The sequence below is a fragment of the Numida meleagris genome, chromosome 12 (genome assembly GCF_002078875.1).
Source record: "Numida meleagris isolate 19003 breed g44 Domestic line chromosome 12, NumMel1.0, whole genome shotgun sequence".
NCBI lineage: Eukaryota > Metazoa > Chordata > Aves > Galliformes > Numididae > Numida > Numida meleagris.
The window spans coordinates 8,927,261-8,950,147 of NC_034420.1; the positions used below are offsets into that span (position 1 = coordinate 8,927,261).

At 43.7% G+C, this 22,887-nt stretch overlaps 1 protein-coding gene across 2 annotated transcripts in view; it reads left to right on the forward strand.

The window, feature by feature from the left end:
- LOC110405337 (neuron-specific protein family member 2) overlaps positions 5,102-22,887 on the forward strand; it is a 37,248-nt gene continuing 19,462 nt past the window's right edge. The window contains exons 1-3 of one of the 2 annotated variants that reach the window (XM_021410559.1): positions 5,102-5,299; positions 5,709-5,865; positions 19,122-19,241. In XM_021410559.1, the coding sequence (XP_021266234.1) occupies positions 5,737-5,865; positions 19,122-19,241 (249 nt within the window). In that variant the 5' untranslated portion in view covers positions 5,102-5,299; positions 5,709-5,736. The remainder of the gene's footprint in view (positions 5,300-5,708; positions 5,866-19,121; positions 19,242-22,887) is intronic. The other variant, XM_021410558.1, reaches the window with a different exon arrangement.

Genomic DNA, 22,887 nt, shown 5'->3' on the forward strand with positions numbered 1-22,887 from the left:
GAAGCCTCTCATGTCTGCCCAGAGACACCATGGCTTGAGGGCTTGAAACTCTAGCCCATTCTGTTAGGCTACCACTTCCAAACTACTGTAAAAGGAAGAAAATCCTGGGAGTTTGATCTCCACTTTGATTTCCATGCCTGGAAGTGCTAGGAGGCTTGGCCAGAGGCAGGCCCCTGATGAGGAGCTGTGACTTTGGGCAGGCTTCCCAGGGCAGACCTCAGTGGCAGGGCTGCACTGAGCCAGGGGGGTTTGGGGGCTCCCAGTGCTACCGTGCTGAGCTGCTGTTGACAGAGACAGTGCCACTGATCAGCCGAGGCTTGGGAACATTGACGTCTGTGTTTTGGAAGTCTTCTGATATTTCTGAAGTGACCTTTCTGGGAATTTCCAGTTTGTGGACATTTTCAGAGAAGTTTGTTTCCTGCCTGATTTGGAACAAAGCCTCCAGTTCAGATAAAACCCCATTTCCTGCAAACTGGAGGCTTGGCTTGCCAGGCAGCTCTTCTACTCCTGCCCCATCTGCTCTGGTGTTGAGATGAATCAGATTCTTCTCCCCTAACAGTAGTGATTCTGCAATCCTATGGCCTGTGAGGTTATAACTTGGCTATTGCCAATGCTAATCATATTTCACTGCTGATTCCTTCCATAAAAAGATTTCAGCTCTTGAGAAAAGTTGAGCGCAGGATGTGAAGCTTCTACCGTGGTCAGATTTTGGGAAAGTATAAGGTGACCTTTGTGTTCACTGAACATTTATACCAGTAAATGTCTTTGTCTTTAGGGCTCTTACTGGTAGTCAGTGCTCATGTTTTAACTTCAAAACATCTAATACAATTTTCCATGGCCTCTGATTAAGGAATAGCCTTCAGCAGGCAATTCAATGCTATTTTTTGGAGGAGACTGGGGGACTTAAAACAAATTTTGTGCAGAAGAGACATTTTATGTGCGTGTACAGTAGATCCTTAAATATAAAACCAAACAGGATACAACTTTGATTTGTTGCTCTTGTAAATAGCACTCGGTGACACAGGCACATTTGTGTGTCATGTATATTTTCATTGCATTAGCACTTATATAACTGTGATTATGGGAATTTGCATAAAAACTGAAGCGACCATACTACAATGAGTGTAGTATAATAGGCTTTCCAGCAGTGTGTACTTGAACCTGCCGTTGTCTGTGGCACCTTTTAGGACAGATTGTATAGCATCTTCTGTGCTGTATGCACAGGGCCTATCAGTGAGAGGATCTCTACTTCTTGCTTTAAATTTTAGAATCACACATGCCTAATCTGAGAGGTTCTGTTGAATTGCAAATGTTGCTGGGCTGCTTATGAACATATCTGATTAGCGTTAGTCTTCCCAGAGATCATGACAAGAACATGTTCGTGCTGTGAATGCATGACATTTATTGCATGCCTGCCATTCATTCCTGCATAGGCAAGGAATGGAGGCTGATTAAAACAGCTGTGCAGAAAGGTTCATTAAGGCACTGATCAATGCTCTCTCTCCTCCAGAATCTTTGCAAACTCTTGTATTTTGAAATGAATACTAAATTAACATGGCACTTTTTTCTCCTCTTCTGCTGTATGCTTATTTTCTTGTTCCCAATGGATGCATGAAAGGTAGTCAGCAGCGCTGACGGAATTCTGCGTAATGGATGATCTCCTCCGTAGAAAAAGCTACAAGTAGTTAAACCCAACTTAAAATATCCTTGATCACTTCTTACACCCCTTCATATTTAATGTTTCTTTAATTCCATACAGGGTAAAAATTCTTGGCTGTGATGCTAATTTGTCTGGGGAAGGATCTCCCAAGGAAAAGAACGCACGTGCACTCCTCGCTGGAATCTGTCATCCCAGACCAAGCAGAACAACAGAGATGTGCAATGAGGAGCAGCTTGGAGCATGGCTGGGCACTGAGACTTGTCCTGTTATAACCTTATCAGGTCGACTTGGGATTTCAGTTGAGGATATGGTGAGATTCCATGTTGATGTGCTCTAAATATTACTTTCTCTCGCATCATGGCGTTTTCTAGAGGAAAACTCAGATCTGAATTTGTGACTGTATAGATTTCTTAAGTTGGAAGACTCAGATCAGGGCTGAGTTTGTCTTGAGCTGTCTCCTGAATGCCTGTACTCCTCAGTGGTTGTCGGTGCTCTGTCGGACTCATTTTGAAATGAATTAATGGGAATGTCAGAGACAAACCTGATCTTTCATTGGAAGAGCCCAAGGCGGCAGGTGTTCTAGCATTGCCCTGCCTCCACTGCTCTGGTTTCCTGAGGCTGCCCTCGTGGTGTGTCTTCAAGTTTTGCCGTTTCTCCTCTCAGTAACTTCAGCCTGACCATCTGTTTTCAAATACTTTTATTCAGTGCCTAACACCACCTTTTCAGTGTTTGAAAGCAGATAAAAATAACGTTACCTGCAATAATTTACAAGAACACTATAAGGAAAGTGCACGGTGTGGAGGAAATATATTTGATGAAGAGAGATAATGAGCATAATAATTTCATAGATCATGGAGCAAATACGGAAAATAATGTTCACAAGCATTGAAGAGCAGTTGGTTTCTATGCTCAGACTCGGAGTGACTGACATTTTGTTTACAAGTTGCAGAATTCTTGAATACGGTGAGATGTTCTACCCAAACCTTGCCACAAATACTCTGCCTCTTAAAGACAGGCAATAATCCTCAGTGTAAACTGGTAATGAAAACAGTAATTCCACTTTGATTTGTTTAACTGAAAATAGAAAATAATACATCACGGGAGTCTTATTAAAAGAATCAAGAGAGGCATATATTTTTGTTGACAGAAGGCATACGTTGTTTATTCCTTTGGAGCCTCGTGTTGCTCATATTGCTGCTTTGTCTTATTGCCATCACTGATCTGCTCTGTGTGGGTGGAAATGTCAGACTCTGTGTTCGCTCCATAAGAGCGAATTCACTTCTCGTGTTCACTTGGGTTTACTTCCATGCTGTCTGTAGAGAATGTTCTCTTTTAGGATCTTGCTGGCAACTTGAAGCGTGCGTATTTTTCCAGAAAGCACCCTGCTCTGTAAACTTACTGCTGGTAGTTTGTGTCTGTCTGTGAAGCTGGCATTTGGCAAAGAGGTATTTTCAAACTGAAATCGGGCATATGACCTGAAGTAGTTACAGGGATGGTTTAGTCTCGTGGAGAAAATAAATGGCAGCTGGGGGATGTCATGTCAGGGGCAGCTTTGAGGGATGTAGTATCTCTGCACAACTCCCTCTGCCACTTTGCCAAAATTCTCAGATGGTGCCACTGAAAGACATTGCCTGAAATGTGCTCCTATTCTGAAAAGTCATAAGGTAAAAGCTGCATCTGCTCACTTATTGCAGGTTCTCACTGCTGGGATTCTCCTAGTGATAACGTGGCTCTAACTGCCAGTGCTCGAGTGCTGGCAGATTGATCTGCGTTCTCTGGGTTATATGGAGTATCCCCAGAAGAATTTAGTTCTGTTTAGTTATCAGTACATTTGCAGCTACGTGGAGAGTATTTAGCAGTGGTAGTAATGCACAAGAAGGTATGGGATTCACCTCATTGCTCCTTAGCTGTGTTACTCGAAAGAGTATTCAGGTATAACCAACAGAAGGTAATACATTAAATTGTGCAAGCATATCACCGTATTCATGGGAGTAGGCATGCGGAACAAGCAGGTGCCTTATTTGCAACTTCATTTTTCATGGTGCAACCGCACTTCCCATGAGTTTGCACAAGTGATTCTGGAGATATTATGTGACTGTGTTTGCAAAAAGTGTTGCTTAAGACATTTTCTTAAGTAAGAGGATCTATCTACCTGTTGCTAGGACAGTATTTGGACAGCAGAACATTCAGTACTGATGTTGACGTGCATCAAAATGGTTTGGCTATGAAAGGCATCATTTTGCTTTTCAACAAAGCACTCTCATGTCCCTTTATAATTGCCAGATAAAGATAGAAAACCACCATGCCATTTCTGTGGAGTTACAATGCAATTGTTTCCTTTGCTTCTGTTGTAGAATTTCCCAATCCCTCAATTGAAAACAGCTATTTTGCTGAGAGAGGAGCCGGAGTAGTTCAAATGTATGCATTCAGTAGAAGGGTAACTACAGAGTCTGCGACTAACTTTGGATAATCAACACTTCATGTGGTATAATCTGTAATGTAATGAATGTCGATGGTCAGATAGGAGCCTACTCCAGTGCACCTGCAGAGCCCTCTAGGGTTTGGTGTAGAATCTGGAGAGCTGCTGTCTTGGACAGGACTGGGCTCCTGTCATCATCTGCTTTTTGTGCTTACAGATTTTCTTACAACCTCCACATGTTGAAGGCCCTAATGATCATCCTGAGCCGAATGACGAACATGACATTCATCTCTGTGCCGAGCACGACCAAAGGGCTTTTCAGGGTTTATAGCTTGTTGGTTCTGATGAGGTGTTGGAATGAGCTGCCCATGGAGGTGGTGGAGTCACCGTCCCTGCAGGTGTTCAAGAACCACACAGGTGTGGCACTGAGGGACATGGTCAGTAGGCATGGTGGGGATGGGTTGGGGTTGAATAAGATGATCTTAGTGGACTTTTCCAACCTTAATGATTCGATGATTCTGTGATGTATTTTCACAGATCCCATCCCGGATGAGTACTGGTGGTTGATTTCTGGTATCACTACAATCATAAGTTATTACATTGTACCAATTTAATCAATAATCCGTAGTGAGTGGGTCTGTGTGCCTCTTCAGACCCACAGAGCATAATCCATAATGGTCATTGACCGATGGTTGGACCAGATGACCTTTTCCAACCGTAACGATTCTACGACTGCATGACGGATTCTACGACCCTGCATTCTCCCGTCTCTTTGGGATACGCTCCGCTGTCTTTCTTTGTAGGTATCTTTTCCTGGCCGGTCCGCAGGAGGTGTAGTCACAGCGAAAATCTTGTTGAGTCTTGGACCTGAAGGGCGCCCCGAGTCCCCAGCAGCCCCCGTGTCCCGTGGTGCCTGCAGGGGGCGCCGGGGCGCGCGGCCGTGCGCGGCGGGAACGCCAGGGGGTGCCCGAGGCCGCGCGGGGGCGCGCTCGCGGCGGGCGGCGGCGGCGGCGGGAGGAGGGAGGTGGGAGCAGCCGCCCGCGCCCGCCCTCAGTCGCGCTTGCGGAGCCGCAGCCGCGCGCAGCGCTGTCCCTTCAGCACCGCCGGCACGCGGCGGCCGCCCGCTTCCCCGTTGCATTTATTTCGTTGCGGCGAATAAAAATTAAGAGGAGCCTTCCCGCCCCCGCGCCGAGCCGCCGCCAGTGACCGCGTGGTTTGCAGTAAGTCGGGGCTGGGGGCGGCGGGAGGGGCGCGGGGGGGGGGGTGCGGCCCCCGGGGGTCGCTGCGGCTCCGAGGGGGATGCAGGAAATCGGGGAGGGCGTGGGATGCACCTGGGTGCAGGTGGGCAGCGGGAGGGGCGCTGGTCCCAGGGATGGGGCAGGAGTTGGGGCGGTCGGTGCTGCTCAGGGATGGTGTTGGCGATGCCGGGGCATTGGGAGCGGCCGTGTTGCACAGGGATGTGTTTGTGGGGTGGCTGCGTGAGGCACTGCAAAATCCATGGGTGAGGTCAGCCTCGGTGGGGCACGCTGTGTGCCTGCAAAGCCAGGAAAGCAATATGCCAAGGCAGAGCGAGTGGGCAAGGCAGAAATCCTCTTCCCACTGCCCCTGTGACACTGATCATCTCACCGGTCTTAGGTCTGGAAAGCAAGGTCCAAGCATGGTGAAGCTGGGGAGTAATTTGAACGACAAGAACAGCAAACAACCATCCAGCGAAGATGGGTTTCAGACAGTTCCTTTGATCACGCCTTTGGAAGTAAATCACCTGCAGTTCCCGGCTCCGGAAAAGGTAAAGCAGAATCCAACAGCATTCCTGCGTGGCCATGCATACGGACATCCCCATGCGATTACTGCCCGATGGGTTCCACTGCCCCTTGGGTTCTACTGCCCCTTGTCCATCAGTGGTCTCTGATGAGAAGGGCTGTGGCATAGTGTCTATACAGTAAATAAAAGAGGTTGTCTTTCATGCTGCGTTTATCTGTTTTAACGAGGCAAATGAGCACACAGCTGCCCCAACTCCTTCCCTCCTCAGAGGATACCCAAATATTCCTTCGTACGTGCAACTGGAAAATGCTTAGTGTGTTTCTCTTATAAGCACTGGAGAAATTGAGGAGCAGTTTACAATGCATAATTGTTATCAGCCAGATTAATTGCCTGCATTGAGAGTAATGTGATGACTCTTTCAAAATAAGAAGCTATTTTAATTATCTCACTCAAGGTTTGTTTTCTTCTCTGTGGCTGCGCAAAGCTCATTTGGGCATCTGTGATGCTGCTTTCTACCCATGAATTCCCCCATGCATGGGGTGGTGAGGGAGCAATCCCGCGTTTGGTTTCCCCAACTGGTCCCTCCTGCCAGGGGACAGCTTTCTCCCCCACCCACTCAACACTCTCAGCACTGAATGCAGCACTAAAATGTCCAGAAAGGTGCCACAGTGATTGGCTGAGGTTGGTGGCTGGGGTTTCTTAGATGCAGTATGTGCTAGGAAATCTTTTGTCTATATCGATGCAGCGCCGGTGCCTATCAATGCAACCTGGTGAGGACATGATGAGATCGTAAAAATCTGTATGCCCCAACAATGCTTATAAAAACAAAGCCTGTCTGCAGTGTAGTTCCCAGCTACCACAGAGATGGAGCCAACTCACTTGAAAGTACACGACGGAATGATTAGATCTCATAGGATAATGGAATAATAGTAAAATTAACACTGATTACTATTGAATATACATCCTGTTTTTACTGTGGTACGCAATGAACTTTCTCTAAATACATTAGGAGAACATGATGATGATGTGATAAAACTGTCTCGATAGACAAACTTAGTTTATTTTATGATGGAACTGAGTCAAATGCCTTGACATCCTGGGAACCAGGGCCAAACCAGACAAAGGAGCTAACTTCATTCCCCATGGGCCTCATGGCAACTAGGAGCAATTTTACTGCATTCAGGAGAGTTACGCTCCCATGAATTGCTGTGAATGAGAGGATAAACTGGCCCTTATCTATGACTCTGATAACTACAATTAGGCAAAAATAACTTAGGCAAAGCAATATGGTTTATGGAAAATGTCTGGGAAGCTCAGAGGAAAGTACAGATGTGTGGCAGTAACTCATCTGATGCTGGTACAAATGGTTTATTGATATCACACACACACTATTGCATGATGTGAAGTATATCCACGTCTCAGATGAGACATGGACACCTTAACAAAAATCCTTTCAAGCTAATAAAGTGGTAATGAGTGTTCTCACGACCACCACATTCCAATTGCCTGTTGGTGAACAAATATTGGAGTGTATTGGTCTGGTGTGATTCCGTGCTGATTTTCCTGTTTAAACATGCCTACATCAATAATTCACATGTTGTTAGGTTCCATTACCCTCATTAGCATACATTACTGTCAATGCATCTACTGACATCCGTATTTTTCTTTGCTGGGAGAGCAGGATGTATCTCCAGGAGAGCTAAGCATGATTCAGAACTCATTAGAGTCAATGGTATTGATTCCTGCAGGCTGTGGTTCAGCTCTTGTGTGCAGTAGACCCGGAGTTGACAGCAACTGAAGATCTGTTACCAAAAGAGGAGAGATTATTTGGGATAAAAGCAAAATAATTCACTGTCTGTTTCCTTTGCACTTTGTAGAACAGATTCTGTGAGAGTGAGTTCACCCTGGGGCAAAGAGTTCACCTAAAGACCTGATAATAAGGAGAGGGGCCTCAGGTGAAGAGCTTGGCTGAAGGTTAAGTGGTGGGGGAAACTTCAGCTTTGTATTTCGAAAAGCAAAGCTGCTACTGAGTTCAGTAAGACTGTGAGCCTGAGGTAAACATGGATTTCAAGTCTTTCAGGATGAATTTTTGTTTGGACTTGCCCTGCAGTCAGGAGGCAGAGTTAAAAACAAAAAACAAAAAACAAAAAACAAAAAAAAAAAAAAAAAAAACAAAAAAAACCCATGAAACACAACAACACAGAAATCAATCTGACGTTCTTCTGTGTATTCGCCAAACCTGCCAGCAGCTGATTTTAACTTGTGAGATTGGGAACACAAGCCAGGGTGCTTTCTGTGCCTCCTGCATGGGATGTTGCAGAAATCACTGGAGGTAAAAGCAGTTTGGTGTTGGGGGTGTGTGTATGAGCTCAGAAGGGCTTTGCTGTCATTTTCCTAAAAGCAAATCCATTGCTGCTCGCTTTTATCCACCAGGAGGCAATGCTCCCGGCCTCCAAGCTCCCTTCAAGGAACCACATCTCCTGTAACACTGCAACAAAGGGCTGCACCCCCTGACATTTTCCTGTAGCTGAAACCTAGAGGGGAAAAAACCCAGACACCTGCTTCACACTCCCTTTTCTGGGCTTAGCTTGGCCATTAGAGGATATCTTCATTTATGATGCTGCAAGCTCTCATCCCAGATCTAACCTGTTTTGTTTTGCAATCCAGGGTGCATCAAAACTAGAGCAAGGAGGTCTGGTAGCAGCTTGGGTCTGTGTGTTTGCTGTAGCTCCAGTCTAGTAAAGGTGGAGCGAGGAAGGTTCTGTGCTCCAAGATATGCTGGGTCTGTGCTGGGCAGCCCCACTGATGTTACTGTGTGCGATAATGCCTTCACTTGCTGTATGTATGATGCATGGCAAAGATTTTCAAGTGCTGCTAATACATAGACCCCTCCTTTTTTTCCAGCTGAGTCTTAGACACATGCATGCTTGTCAAAGAAAAACAAATCTGTGGTTTGTCAGCATACTTATCTGTATATCTCCTGAAAAGGAACCCACAAAGCCCATGGCATGTACAGGCTGAAAGTCATTCTCATGGGCTTTAGATATCTGAATTTTTATTTGTTTTAAGAATATTTTTGTAACTGGATCACTTAGAGATGTTCCCAGCGTTGACCTCTGTGGGTGTTTCACCATAGCTTGACCTCTTTCCAAGTGATTTTTTGTGTCTGTCTCCACGTTCAGAGAAAGGGTACAGAGCAAGGCCATCAAAGTGAGACTTGCTCATGTGATGTAACTCCTGAAGCCCATCTCTTTTCAGACAGTTCTTGATTACAATAAATCACGTGGTGTAGGGGAGATATACTTAAAGCTATGCATAAGCTTACTGGCTGTCCTTTTGGGGGTGCTTTCCTAACAGGTTTGTGTTCTGATGTGCTGTGAGCTTGGCAGCTCCTTCTGACTCCCACCTTGATGCTGTTTGGTGTTGATGCACCAAGCGAGGATGTCTCCTGCAAAGGCGCATGTTCCTCCTCCTGCAGCATCAACATTCTGTCCATTCTTTCTGCAGTTGTATGGCTGTGAGAGGAGAAATGTACCCAGGATGGTAATTTCCCCCCAGGGTGCTAAGCCTACTATGCATTTGTATTTATTGACTATCACCAAGCTTTTCCCTCGCTCCTCCCTTCTCTTGCTGGTGAGCATTTGCAGAAGGCAGGGACAGATGCTCTTGAATCATTTTTGCAGGAATAATAGCTGTCACTGGTGACAAGCCTTTGACCTGGCTTTTTGTTTCTGAATGTAATTTCCTTTGTATTCAAAAAAAGCAAAACGAAGAAGTCTTTCTTTTAGGAGCAGAGGGGAAAAGGGTAGCTGTTCATTTGTTTTCCTGGGCGTAGGCAAAATGCTTTGGCTGTAATTGTGACGTGTCCCTACAATGATAATGCTAACAGATCTGTGGCTTTTCGCAGCCCACGCTGCTTCCCTGAAATCTTAAATGAGACCAACAACCGGGGACCTCTTGGTCACAGCGGCTTCAGTGTAATCCAGCAGGAAATGCCTCTGTTCTGGCAGTAAAAATCCTCATTTTACATAATACCAAAGTTCATGAAAGCTATTGTCAGGGCTGAGAAAAACATCCGGCGTGTCTTTTGTGGGGAAGGCTGCAGAAGGCTTATCATGAGGTCCATTGTTCTTCATTTTGAATGCATCTGGAGGCTTGAGAAATAATTTCTCTGGTGACAAATTCCTGCCATCAGCCCAAGAAAGAAAGAAAATTGATGGAACTGCTCTCTTCAAATACGCTTCCCACCCCACGGTCCTTCTCTCATCCTCTGCGGCTGCACCCCGCTCTGGGCTGCCCAGGCTGTGTTTTTATATGGTGTAATCAGGAATTCCTGAAAATCAGGAAGGTCCCTTGAGCTCGCAGCCTGCCCCTATTGGTTTAGCAGAAAATAATGTTTTGTCCTGACCAGCTGAGCAAGCATAATTAATAGTACGTTGGATGACTGCTCCTGTGCCCTAGGGAATACGTGCAGCTCTGTCCTGAAACCCCAATGTCTGCCTGCCCTCTGCAGAGCCCTCAGAGCAGCCAGGGTGATGTGGGGCTGGTTTTGGGTGCTGCCACACGTTGTACGGGCAGGGCTCAGCCCTCCCTGCCGCTGTCTGGGGGGCTCTGGGTGTTGTGTTCCTGCGTGCGCTGCTGGAGAGCTTTGGAGTTCAGTGGGAAGGAGCAAATGGTAACAGAAGCGATGGGGCAGGGTTAGTGATTGTGGCGACTGAAAGAAGGAAGAGTAAAAGGGAGGAGGAGGGAACAAAGGGAAAGAAAGCATGAAAAGAAGAAATGTTATTCATTGTATTGCAAATCTGAAGGAATGGGCAGGCTGTCCTGCCTCATTCTTCCCTTCCTGCACCTGGGAATTAATGCCTAATCTCCACAAGTACCAAGCCTGAGCCTTCCTCCCCATTGACATTTGTCCCCCTCTGCACTGTGCAAATCCATTTGTCCTCTAAATGTGTGTTTGGATGTAAACACCGCCTCTGCTCATTAAGCCATAATAAATATTTGCAGCAACGCTCAGCACTGGCAGCATCTGGGGTAACCTTTCTGATTTTATCTACTCGGCTCGGACAGCCCTACTGGAGGTTCTTGGCGCTTCGTGCTCTTCTTCTCTGGACACGCTGCTGTTGGGCTGCCCTCCCCTAACACACCAAGCATCTCTCATCCTGTGTCTGCTCTGGACAGCACTGTGCTGCAGTCGCAGCGTGCTCGCAGCCTGCGCAGCCACTGGGTAGCATGCAGCTACCTTGCTTGCATACAGATAACGTGTTGCTGCTGCAGCTCTTGAGGATGGAAAGTCTCTGGATTTGTGTAGCCCGTGCAGAAATTTCTCTCCTTAACTGCACTGCTGTCGGTGTCTGAATTAGGCAGGTTAAGGCCAGCTCATGCCTGTTTGTGTGAGCTCCATTGCCTCTCTTAAACCCAGAGATGTCTGCACTGCATTTCTTAGAGCTGCGTTCTGCAGAAGCAGCAGAAATGGACACAGGAAAAATGTGTTAGGGTACGGGTGTTTGGTTAAGCCTGTTGCAATCCATTCTTTATTCTAAGGTGAATTGCCATTGCTGCAGGTATAAGTTATTTCAGCAAGGCTGTGGGTTGAACCCCACATACCAGTTGCTTACTGGTTTGTGAAGTAAGACGGGGAAGGATTCTCGACTGGTGTAAATCTGTGTCATTTAAATGAAATCAATGGAGCTCTGCTAATTTACCCTGGACAATTTTATTGTCACTACTGCTGAGCGATTGATTCTTTTGTCTGCTTTGCTGTACCCTTCCTCATCTGAACCTATGGAAATCAATTTTTGTCGCCCCTTCACAGCCTCCCATGGGTTCCTGCTGGCTGTAGTAACCTAAGGATTTGTAGGAGGACTTAACTGAATAATTTCCAGTCACTTTTGTGCTTATGAGCTGTGCTTTTCCCTTCTCAGCTGCTTTCAGCTCCCAGTGCAGCCTCTGCATTCTGTGCTGCCTTTCGTTGATGATGCCAGGGCTGATTACATTTGCTGTCTTTGTCCTTTTGTGATGTTCCTTATGCCTGGAATATCCTCCTGGCACTGATTCAAGAGAACACTTTTTTTCTACCATCCTCTGTGAAGATCATTTCTAGCACAGCACCCATTAGATGAGCTGATATAGGAAATATGCAAAAAGCAGTCTTTTTCCACCAATTGTAGCTTTCTTTATTGACTATGGAGACTATGGATTTGACCCTTGGACATCCTTTTTCTTTTCCTTTATTCCTTTTTATTTCCTTTTTTTTTTTCCTTTTGCTGCTTGCTATTTCAGGCATTTTGTGTATTCAGATAGCGTGTAGGGTGTCATGGGGACCACCATTACATCCATCCTACACACCAATTTTATTATTAATCTCTGGGAAGTCTGCCTGCTGAGATACATCACCCTGTAGCTTTGGAAGCACTGCTGCCTCTCCCATGGGATGGGACACGGTTGAAATTATCTGGGAAAGTTTTTAAAGACCTAAATGTCTATAAATCTGGGAATCTGCAATAGTTGATTGCCAGGTAGTCTCAGATCACTGGTCCATCCAGACCAACGTGCCCTATTTCTAGCACTAGCCTGTGCAAGAGTCAGAAGGACATACAGGAGATGCACTGGTAGATATGGAGCTGCTCTGCTCCATGAATGTTTCATCCTAAGCCTATAAAGAAAGAGATTGTTTTAAGCCCTGAAACGTGTTTTTTTTCCATCTCTTTTCCTACGCTCTTTTACTATGAAGCATTTTAACTTCAGCTGCTGTTGGCAATGTGCACAGCTCATTTGCCCTTTGAGGCTGGCTGTGTGTGAGGATTAGAGCTTGTAGGTCACTGGAGATTTTCACATGGGAGCAGGTGGTGAATTCTAGCCATCCTTTGGCACGTAGCACATACACACAAAAACAGACTCAGTCTCAGCAGATTTAGTGCCAAAACTGGGGGTCACCATTCTGCTATCATCAGTAACCTGGACAGCATGCCACAGCTGGGACTCGGTCAAAGGTCTTTCTCAGATGCTGATGCTCAGTTGGGTAATGACAGCAAAGAAAACCACCATGTCAGTGGCAGTGCTAAGATTTTATTTGCTGTTCTCTCTTTGCAAGGAATGAATACAGGCATGTCTTTGCAAGCTGAGAGTCTTATTGTCATTTAAAAGTAAGCATGACTAAACCATAAGGAAACTGATGGGTGCGTTACAACCATTTTGTGGGACTACAAAGGGCGGCTTTGAACCTGGCTGAAACCTTTCTCCTTGGTAGGAGAAGTGCATTTTGTTTATCTCTTCTGTCAATCTGAAAGCCACTCTGAGTGAGAGACTCTTCATTATTAATAATCCTGGGAAGTAGTATTTTAAATTTTTATGGTCTGCACTTTGCAGCACCTGAACCACAATATATTACATGCACCGTGGCAGTGAAGTGGGAATTACAGCAAGGCTGCATGTCCTTTTCCCAATGAATAATTTAAAGTTTTCACAATGCCAGTTATGTTAAATATTATTACTCATTTCTTCAGGGAAAACCATTGAGCTCAAACGCAAATATAAAGTGGCAATAAATGATGTTACATTTAGCCAGTGTGAGACAAGACTCAGAATTCATATCAGTTCATTTTCTGAAACACTTACTTCATCCCACTGCAGGAAAATCTTTTTTAAGTTTCCATGCTCAGTGTGGCGTTTTTCCATTTGTCACATTTCACGTCTGGCCTGCTCCTTCCCCCTGAAAGCAAATGCTTTTAATATAGTCCATTTGGTGAGAAGCTGCCCTTCTTTTCCTTTCAGCATCCCAAGGGTCTAGATTTCCCAGACTCTCCTACTGTTTGCTCTCTCAGGATTGTCCACGATGGGTTTCCTGCTGGTGTACACAGCCTCTGATCTCTTGTTTCTCACCTGAGCATACCTGTAATTTTCCAAAGCAGCACTGCAGAGAAGGTGACTGGTCTTGCATTCATTGCAAACAAGGAAAGGTCTCCTGTTAACTCCACTGGTGTCAGTAGTGTTAAGCCTAGAATAGTAAGCGCATTTAAGTTTGGTACTCAATAAATGTACTAGCAAACAGCATCACTGGAAAAATCTTGCTTGTGTGGGCCTGCACGATCGATGTGGCTTGTCCTGTTGTGTTTGGGTTTTTGCAACTTACATAGCTCATTCTGTGTAGGCTGCTACGGGCCGTTTAAGGGATTGGAATAAAGAAGCAGAAGATGCAAGAAAACAAATAGGAAGTAAAAACCTTTCAAGACATAGTGAAATTGTGTCTGCTGTCCTAGAATGACCGAAGATGACAGTTCTGCAGAGGACTGCCATTTTCCATAGAGCATCTGACTTCCTCCCCATCCTAGCCATATCACTTGCCAACACTTAATCCCAAGAACATTACCTTTATAGGGAGCTACTACTGCCCAGTTAATGAAAACCTGAGCACTGTTGGCAGCAGCCACCAGTTGCTGGTGTGACTCAGCACATTACAAAGCTTTTCCCCTGACTGCCCCTGGAGATACTGGGCCCATTCTGCTGTGGGAAGTGCTTGGAGTGGTCCTGCAGAAGAATGCCACAGGAGCCCTATGCCTTGTAGTTACAGCTGGCTGTGGGAACGTGACTGGAGCAAGTTTAAGCTCTGATCTGGCCAAAGCACTTAAATGCACACTTAACTTCAAATATCTGACTAATCCTGCTGATGTTAATAAGACTACGTGCAAGCTTAAAAGCTTCACTGAATTAGAATTTAATGAGTTCAAATGCTAGATAAACTTAGCTTTGGAGGAAGCTGCCAGGACTAGGCATGTGGATTCTTGTAATTAGATGTGTCTTTTTGCTGCTCTGTCCTTTTCTCTTGTTGTAATCTCCTCTGCAAACTTCTCCAGGAAGCAACTTTCAAAGAACAGTTTGATCTTGGGTGTAAAATGAAGAAAGTCCCAGGTAATTTGTTTGTGTCCTCCTTATTTTATCTGTCATAGCATGGTGTATCTGCAGTTAAAAGTGGAAGTTCTCTGGGAAGCAGTGTGAAAACTTTGAGAATATAGCAGTGGCCTAATTTGCAGGGAGATCTTCTAAGATGATATTTATCCAGACTCCATCCACAATACGGGCTTTAAAGGCATACAGCTGGGATGGGCTGGCAGGATGGCTGCTCTCTTTTGCAGATGATCTCAACACAAAGTGAGGCGCAAGAATAAGTTGGATCAGGGCTTAGGTGAAGAAACAGGAAGGCTGGTAGATGTCCAAAACTGTTCTAAGGGTATTCATCCAGCAATCAGAAAGTCACAGTTAATCCAGAAGGCTGACAGTGGGACAGTCCTTGCTTTTTAATATCCATTTGCAGACGTGCAAGTTGTTTTGTGCAATGAATGAAAATGAGAGTAACAGTTCTCTGCCACAGAAAGCTCACACCGTTATGGATGGTGACCCAGAACAGCCCAATTTTTAATCATGAGGAGTATGAGTTAAGATTTAAAGAGTGTACAGGAGGAGGTGAGAACTCAGGGAGCCAAGTGCAGAGTATGAGCTGAATGGTATTGCTGCACTAGGAGTGGCAAAGGCGCTAACTGTCTATTTGGGGAGTGTTCAAGAGAGTCCAGTTAAACACTGATTTGATTGTTTGCATTTGTTGTCTGTTCTCATGAGGCTGGAGCACAACCAAGCCCCGCCGCTGGCTCTGGTACTTACCCCCTTAGTGCAGCACATTTCCACTGTAATAGCATTGCAGAGAAGGGAATGAAGCGATGGGCATTTCTTCCACTTCAGTTTACTTTGAATTGTGACCTACACAGGACCCCAATTTTATATCCCCTTTCACAGTTTCAGTCAAGAACAGCTCCACCGAAGTCAGCAAAAAATGAACAAGAAGAGAGAATCAGGATTGTTGTTTGCTGTGGTTTGTAATAAACGCTCATCCCTCTCCCAAGAAACATGTCGTGGAGTGAGATGAATGTGCCTTGTTTGCAGTGGAACAGTAGGATCCTGGTCTCTGATGGAACTGCTCTGGGGCAGCCAGTGATAAACGAGCTCTGATCATTGCCATGGCTGTGGAGTCAGTGGGGATTTTATTACTGTACATCCAACAGCAGTTGGGTTAGAATTTCTGGAAGACTTCACTGCCAGGGATATTTTTTTTTTCTCTATGATAAAATGGAAAGAAAAAACGAAAAAGAAGTGATGGCAGGGGAACAGGGGGAAGGCAGATATCCTGTCCCACCCTAACAACCTGAATCAGAAAACTAGAAAGTGAAAATAGAACAAACAACCAAAACAGCAGCAATCAATCATGCAAAAAATATAGGGAATATTTCTTTGAGACTCATTATTCTTTCCGTGTGTCCGTTACCATCTGACAGTGCGCACTCCTGTTCCCAGGTGCTGCTGAGGCAGCCCTGCCTGGGGTGCTCTCACTAGGGCTGGAGGCACAAGCATATGATGAACACAGCTCAATTTCCAGAAGCCTTTGCGTGGGCTTCCTGGTGGCAGCTTGTTCGATGGGGGGGTGAGCATTGCTGCAGAAGTGGGATCTGTACTCTGGCTTATTTATTTAGACTGTAGGCGACTGAACAAGACGTCTCTCTTTTCTTCTAAATGCGCGCCCAGAGCCCTTAGCAAAATTGCATTTTTATCCTTACTGCCACAGTATTGAGCGTTAGCCCCACGCTCCAGGTCTTCAGTTTTCTGTTTTTCCTTTGTAATTTTATTTCTGTGCTCTCCTTTAAGAGGAGACCTCACTGACTGCCCTTTCTTCTGCTGAGTAATTCCACCAGGCGTCTGACAAAGATATTTCTGCGGAGCACCTATTTAGCTTTTGCAATGCCAAAAGGCATTCAGCAAAGGTATCTCTTAGGTCCTTTGCTAAAGCCTTTTGATACCTCTGCAAATGTCCCTGCAAAACACTGACCGATGATTGTGGCTCTACGCACACGCATCTCACTTCTGGCACAGTCAGCAAATTGGGTTTCAAGCAGCTTCTGATCTGCCTGGGAGCTGATCTGATTCACTTATTCCCAGACCTGATAGACATTGCTACTGGACTTGAACCTGATGCCTTATGCAGAGTTGAGTGGCTTTATTTTCAGTCTCATGCATGTATGTCGACAGCATATTTCATACTTTCCTCCTTACAAGATATTCATTGAATGTAATGACAAAGAGTGGAAGAAAATGTCAACTATATATAAAAACATGTCAGGCTTTTAATTTTTTTTTTTTTTGGCATCAAGGACCTTCATTAAGACCTAATGTTAGAGCTTGTAGGAAAGTCCTATTTAAAAAGATTTTATTGGCAACAGCATTATTTATCAAGAAGGAAGCATGGATTGGTGACAATTTGGTATCGTGGTTGGTAGATTTAAAAACAGAATGAGTGGAGTTTCAGAGCCCTGGTTGGCAGGTGTTCATGGCTGACTGTATAATTCACTGTAGTGGGTTACAAAAGGCCTTTCCTTGACTGGAATCTAGGGCCCAGCTGTAAGTAGTCCTGAGTGCACCTGCATTCTTTTGAGCAAGAGAATGGGGTTATTACTTGTTGTTAATTCAGAGCTAACCTGGGCAAGCTTGACCTGACTGGAGCGGGAGTGTTGTTTTGTTTGGTCCAAAGTGTGCCAGCCTGCATTCCAGAGCATGGAAGGGGTTGGTTCAGTAGTAGGGTCATAGTGGAGTTAGGGTTCATCCCACATATGCTGAATCAAACTTGTCCCCATGTGTCACATGTTGTGTCTTTAGAAGTCCTGAGATCCAAAATGCTAACATAGATATATTTGAGTGTTTTTTTATCCTCTGTTCTTTGCAAGACTTAATGTTGCAAATACTACTGTAATAAATGTTATGGAGAGGGATTTACTGAAGGATGTAAATATTCATTAGTCTTTAATGATTTGCATTTGAATCCAGAAAATTGGCTTATGACTCCATGCTGATTTTCTCTCACTCTCATTTCCACGTGGCATCAAGTGCTGGAGAATTAAAAACCTGGGGTTTTCTCTGGTCCAAACCACACTTTACTGTCTTCATTTGCATAAAACTTCTTCATTAGCTGGTAACTCAACCTCATATATCGCTTTCTAATCTTTTCCTACAAACCTTCAAGACTTTGTTTCTAATGCAGAGCTTTAGGATCCTTCTTGCCTCTCCCCTGTGACCTCCTGGAGGAGTGTTTTATTTTCACCTTGGCAAGGCTGACACCTGTGTAGCTCTGAAATTTAGAATGGGAGGCCAAAAAGTGCAAGCGTTGGCCCTGTCATGTGGAACTTTAATGTACTTAATCTCTCTGAGCCTTGCAAGTCACACCAAACTGTTATACGCCTTGTGGACCTTGGCTGACGGAATCCTGTGCATCCACCATTGCTCATGGTTGCTCACACACAGCCCCACTTCTGCAGGGATGAGCTCAAACCCTTGGCCAGTGCTGAGGATGGGGACATTTTGCCTCCTCTGGCATTTCCTAGCTAGATTAAGACAATACATCTATGCTGGCATCCTCTAACAACGTTGTTTACCTGCACGGGCTCGTGGTTGAGTAGTCTTTTAGGCATCTGTAACAGGATGAATATGCTCACACTAATACATCAGAAGGGCTATTGATTTCAGAGTGCAGCCCTCTGGGAGCAGGTGGCATTAGGTGTTGTATTTTCTGTGTTTGTGGTTGTCATGGTGACAGTGGTGGAGGCGTTTTACCCAAAATATTTAGGATCATTCTAGGTTACGAATAAATTCAATGTAGATTGAAAATCCAATTTTGGTAATTTGACTGTACCCTTTTAAAAAGTACTTATGGACGTCTCCACTGGCGTAAGCCACCTCGGTTTTATAAGATTAGCAGGAACTGGATTAGTCAGCAAATGGCAGTGAGATCTCCTGGGGAAAACCCAAGGTGACAGAATGAGATTAATATTGATAATATGGAGCCTGAATCAACTGGAGGCCAAACGGCCTAACTTTAAGTTGGCTTCAGTGGAACTTTTTAGGCCGGGGCTTTTAGTACATGAGAGTCTTCTTTTGTTTGAGCTGTTTGTTGTTGTACATGTTCTGCCCATTGAATACAGTATAAAAATGATATGCCTGGCCCTAAACAAAAATGGGTGCTAAGCATTTTGATCTCAGCTATTTTAAGATGCACCATCCTAGGTCTCTGTTATCTGCTTGTCTATTTATCTGCCTTTTAGTTCCCGAGGGAATTATAAGTTTGTGTTAATTGATGGTTATGAGATCCTTCTGTAGGTTTGGGGGAAGGTTGGTGTAGAAAAGCAGTGGCTTAGATAACAAAAAGTGCTTGCTGTGTGCGGGAACTTTAAAAGTGTCAATATTTTCCAGGTAATTGTGAAAACAAGAACAGAGTATCAGCCTGACCAGAAGAACAAAGGAAAACTCAGAGTGCCCAAAATTGCTGAATTCACAGTCAGTTTCACTGATGGTGTAACAGAAAGACTAAAGGTAAGAAATGGTTATCCTGCTGCCTTCCGATGCAAATGCCATTCATTTTAAAAATGCCAAATCAAAGTGACAGTAAAGACATAACAAATTTAACGCTCCCGTCATCACTCGTGTCAAAGAGAGGTTTATCTGCATGAGTATGAAGCTGGTTTTTTTAGGACAGGCTTGAAAATATCTTTATAAGTAGATGCACATAGGAAATGGTTTTCTTCTCCCAGGAAGAGTGATGAAAATGTTTTCCTGCACTAAATGAATGTAAAAAAGACTTGAATCTTATTTTTTTCCTCCTCAAACATTTGTGTTTAAGAAAAAAAGTGAAAATTGACTGAAAGGGTTTGTCATCTTGCAAAAATTCTTTTGTTTTGTAGTCAGGTAACCCTGTTCATATTTAAATATTTTTTTATTATGTATTTATTTCATTATAGATGAAAACTTGAACTGGATAAAAGAAGAGATATTAGAATGTATCCAAGCATATCCTGTTCTGTAAGCAGTTCTGGTTCACAGGAATTAAACTTTTCTGAGGAAAAGTGTTTCCTTGAGAAATTTTCAACAGGCTCTACTGAGACATGGAAAGAAACTCATGAATTATTGAGTGCCTTCAGTTCCTGTTGACTGCAGCAAATTAGAATGCCTCAGTTCCTCCTAAAATTAGACTCCAAGCATGTAGCGGCCTGTATTTTCTGCCTTTTCATTGAAAAGATGTGATGCTTTTACTAAAGCACAGAGACTATAAGTTGAAAAAAGATACAAGATCTGATTTCACTTTTCCAAAGCCAGAGGAAATATCAATGATTTAAGTAGAAAATGTAGAGACTAGGCAATGCCTAATCAATAGTTCTTCTCCTTGAAAAACTGGGATGGGGCTTACGCATTTTTAGAAAGGAATATCATCCTCTACAGTTAAGAGCAATTCACCCAAGTAACTGAGTAATTGACTGAGGTAGCTTCCATTTGGCCTAGTTGTTCTTAATCTTGCAAGAAGTAGAGAAGTTTATTCTAATTATTTTCTAGTAATTTAGAAGACAGTATTACTTTCAAAATCATAATGTGATTCGGGAAGAACTGTTATCATTCTTCTTTTCTAAAATGAGGGATAAGGCTTATTGAACTGATTGAAAGGAAAAAAATTCAGCTACTCTTTCTGAAGCACCACAGAATGGTACTGTTTCTGTTCTCTCCAGAAATTCACTAATATATTTCACATGGAGGATTCTGCAGCTTTCATCCATGATATTTAAAGCTATAATCTATTTCTAAGAAGTCTGTGAATAAATGTGTATAGCTTCCTTTTTCTATTATTTTTTTTTCCAGTGGAGATCTCATATTTTGATCTAAATTACAAAGGATTTACATGCTATTGATTTTGACTAAATTCCTCACTGATCTTGCTGCATGCATAGTGAAATTCATTGTTACCACTGGTAAAGTACCCAGCAAATTAGCTACGCTGAAATCCCCAGTCTTGAATACCACAACAGACATTTTCCGTCATGAAAAACATACAAATCAGAACCAGACACAATGTGCCTGAGAAACAACAGTAAAATGTAAAGTCTCTGGGAAGGGTTGGGTTCTGACCTGCAATAAATAGCATTATTGTTGATATTGGAAATGGTGGTGCATCACTGGAAATTGAGAACTTAATCCTGCAGCCCTGAACAACATTAGTGTGGGTGTAAGACCAGGGTTTGGTGCCATCGAAAGTTCTAGCCCTGTTAGTTGAAAAATCAATCAAGAGCATCTCGTCCTTACACTCTGTGCACTCTGAAGGCCCAGAAGTTAGAAGTGTAGCTCATCTACTGTAAAGCATTTATTTCCTTTCATTAGGACCTTCCATAAGTTATTCTTCCCTTTCTTCAAACCCTCAGCTTGCTGTTGCACTCAAACATTTTTGGATTAAATTTTCCTTTTCCCTTCCTATTTTCTGTGCTGCTCTGCCATTGCTTTTTCCCATGTGTGCACAAGGACTGATGCAGCAGCAGGCACAAGGGAGCAGGAGGCTCTGGGAGCATGCACAGCACTGGCACCAACGGGAAGGTTTAAGCTGCCATCCTCTTTGCTGCACCACGGGGATGGCTGTGGGAGCTTCGGCTCTTCCTATGCAGCCTGGCAACGTGACAGTTTCATTTTTAAGCTATTTCCTTTCCCTAAAGTCCATATGATTTCCATTCTTTGCTGTTCAGTGTCAACTTATTAATCAGTCAGCCTCTCGTCTAAGGCTGGATAAGACTATAAGCCTCTCCCCGCCTGCTTTTCATAAGGCTTCCATGTATCATATTAAGTTTGTAGTATTATTTTCTGACAAAAATGAGCTGAGATAATAGGTAATATTTCATTACCTTTTGTACTTTTTTTTATTGCACCACATTTTTATAACAGTTTATATTTTTAGTGAAGTTATTAAAAATACTGCCCTCTGGTTATAAGCAAACCTATTATCTGGTACTGATGAAATCGTATTACATTTGTTTCTTGTAAGAGGAAATCATAGTAAATACTTAACTTTTATTATCTCAGTTTGGCTACAATTTTAAAAGCTTTAAAAAAAGATAATATAAATGAGATCACCGTATTTTCTGTTGCTGGCTGGTTGCTTTGTATAGCTTTCCAATAGATGTTGTGTTGGAAATATCCACACATTCTTGCTAATTCACTGATTGAAATTAAAGTATTAATCTATACTCGAGCCAATCTATTGGCTGAGCGCACTCCAAATATGTGAGACCTGTATCCAATAACATGTATTGGAATGCATGCTCTTCCACCCAGCATCCAACTAGTGTGAGTTCACCGTAATGCATAAATTCAAGAATTTTCATAAGGAACCATTTTGATACTGCAGTTCTACTGCTCTGTCTATGAGGAGCAATGAGTGTCTCTGCACCTCATACCTGTATGCTGAGGAAACAGTATGGTATGGTAGTGTGAAGAAATAGCCACGAGGTCCTCTTCTGTCTGCTATTATTCTACTTTGGTGACCTGTACAGTACAAAGTGAGATGTGTTTTATTTTTCACCCAAAGGGTAAAATTAGCATCAGTTCAAACAGAAACATGGCAAAGTGAGTCCCGATCATTAATGAGTGCATGTGGAAAAATGCTGGTGGGACTCTGTATTTATGGCTATGCTCCCCACTCACCCGTATCTCTTTGGAGAAGGTTTAAACATTCTTCTTTCAACCTGGGAAGTACTTTTCTTTCCACTCTGCTGATCAGTAGATATGGGAACATTCTTATAGAACGACACTTCCCAAGTTCTTGTTGACTTTTTTTTCCCTGAGTCATACCTGCATTACAAAGAAGAGGAGGATCTCTGGGGAAAGTGTGGGACCTTATGGACATGGCAATCAAATCTGTAGATGCCCTTTATTCTGCCTTTTAGCTATCTTTTATTGAAGAGCCTAATAAATTATTAGGCAACTGTCTAGCATGAGCAAGCTAAAGCCAGAATCTTAGCTTATGCATGCATATTTTTCATCCATCCAGAACAGGATAGATCTGAGCTCTTTAATTATTGTAAAGAAGAGACTGTCCCTAGGCAACAGTTCTTATTTCACACTACCTCTTCCAGGAATTTTAGATAGCTTCTGCAACTTGTCACATCTCCTAATAGATGAGATTATGATTTTCTATAAGTCAGCACAC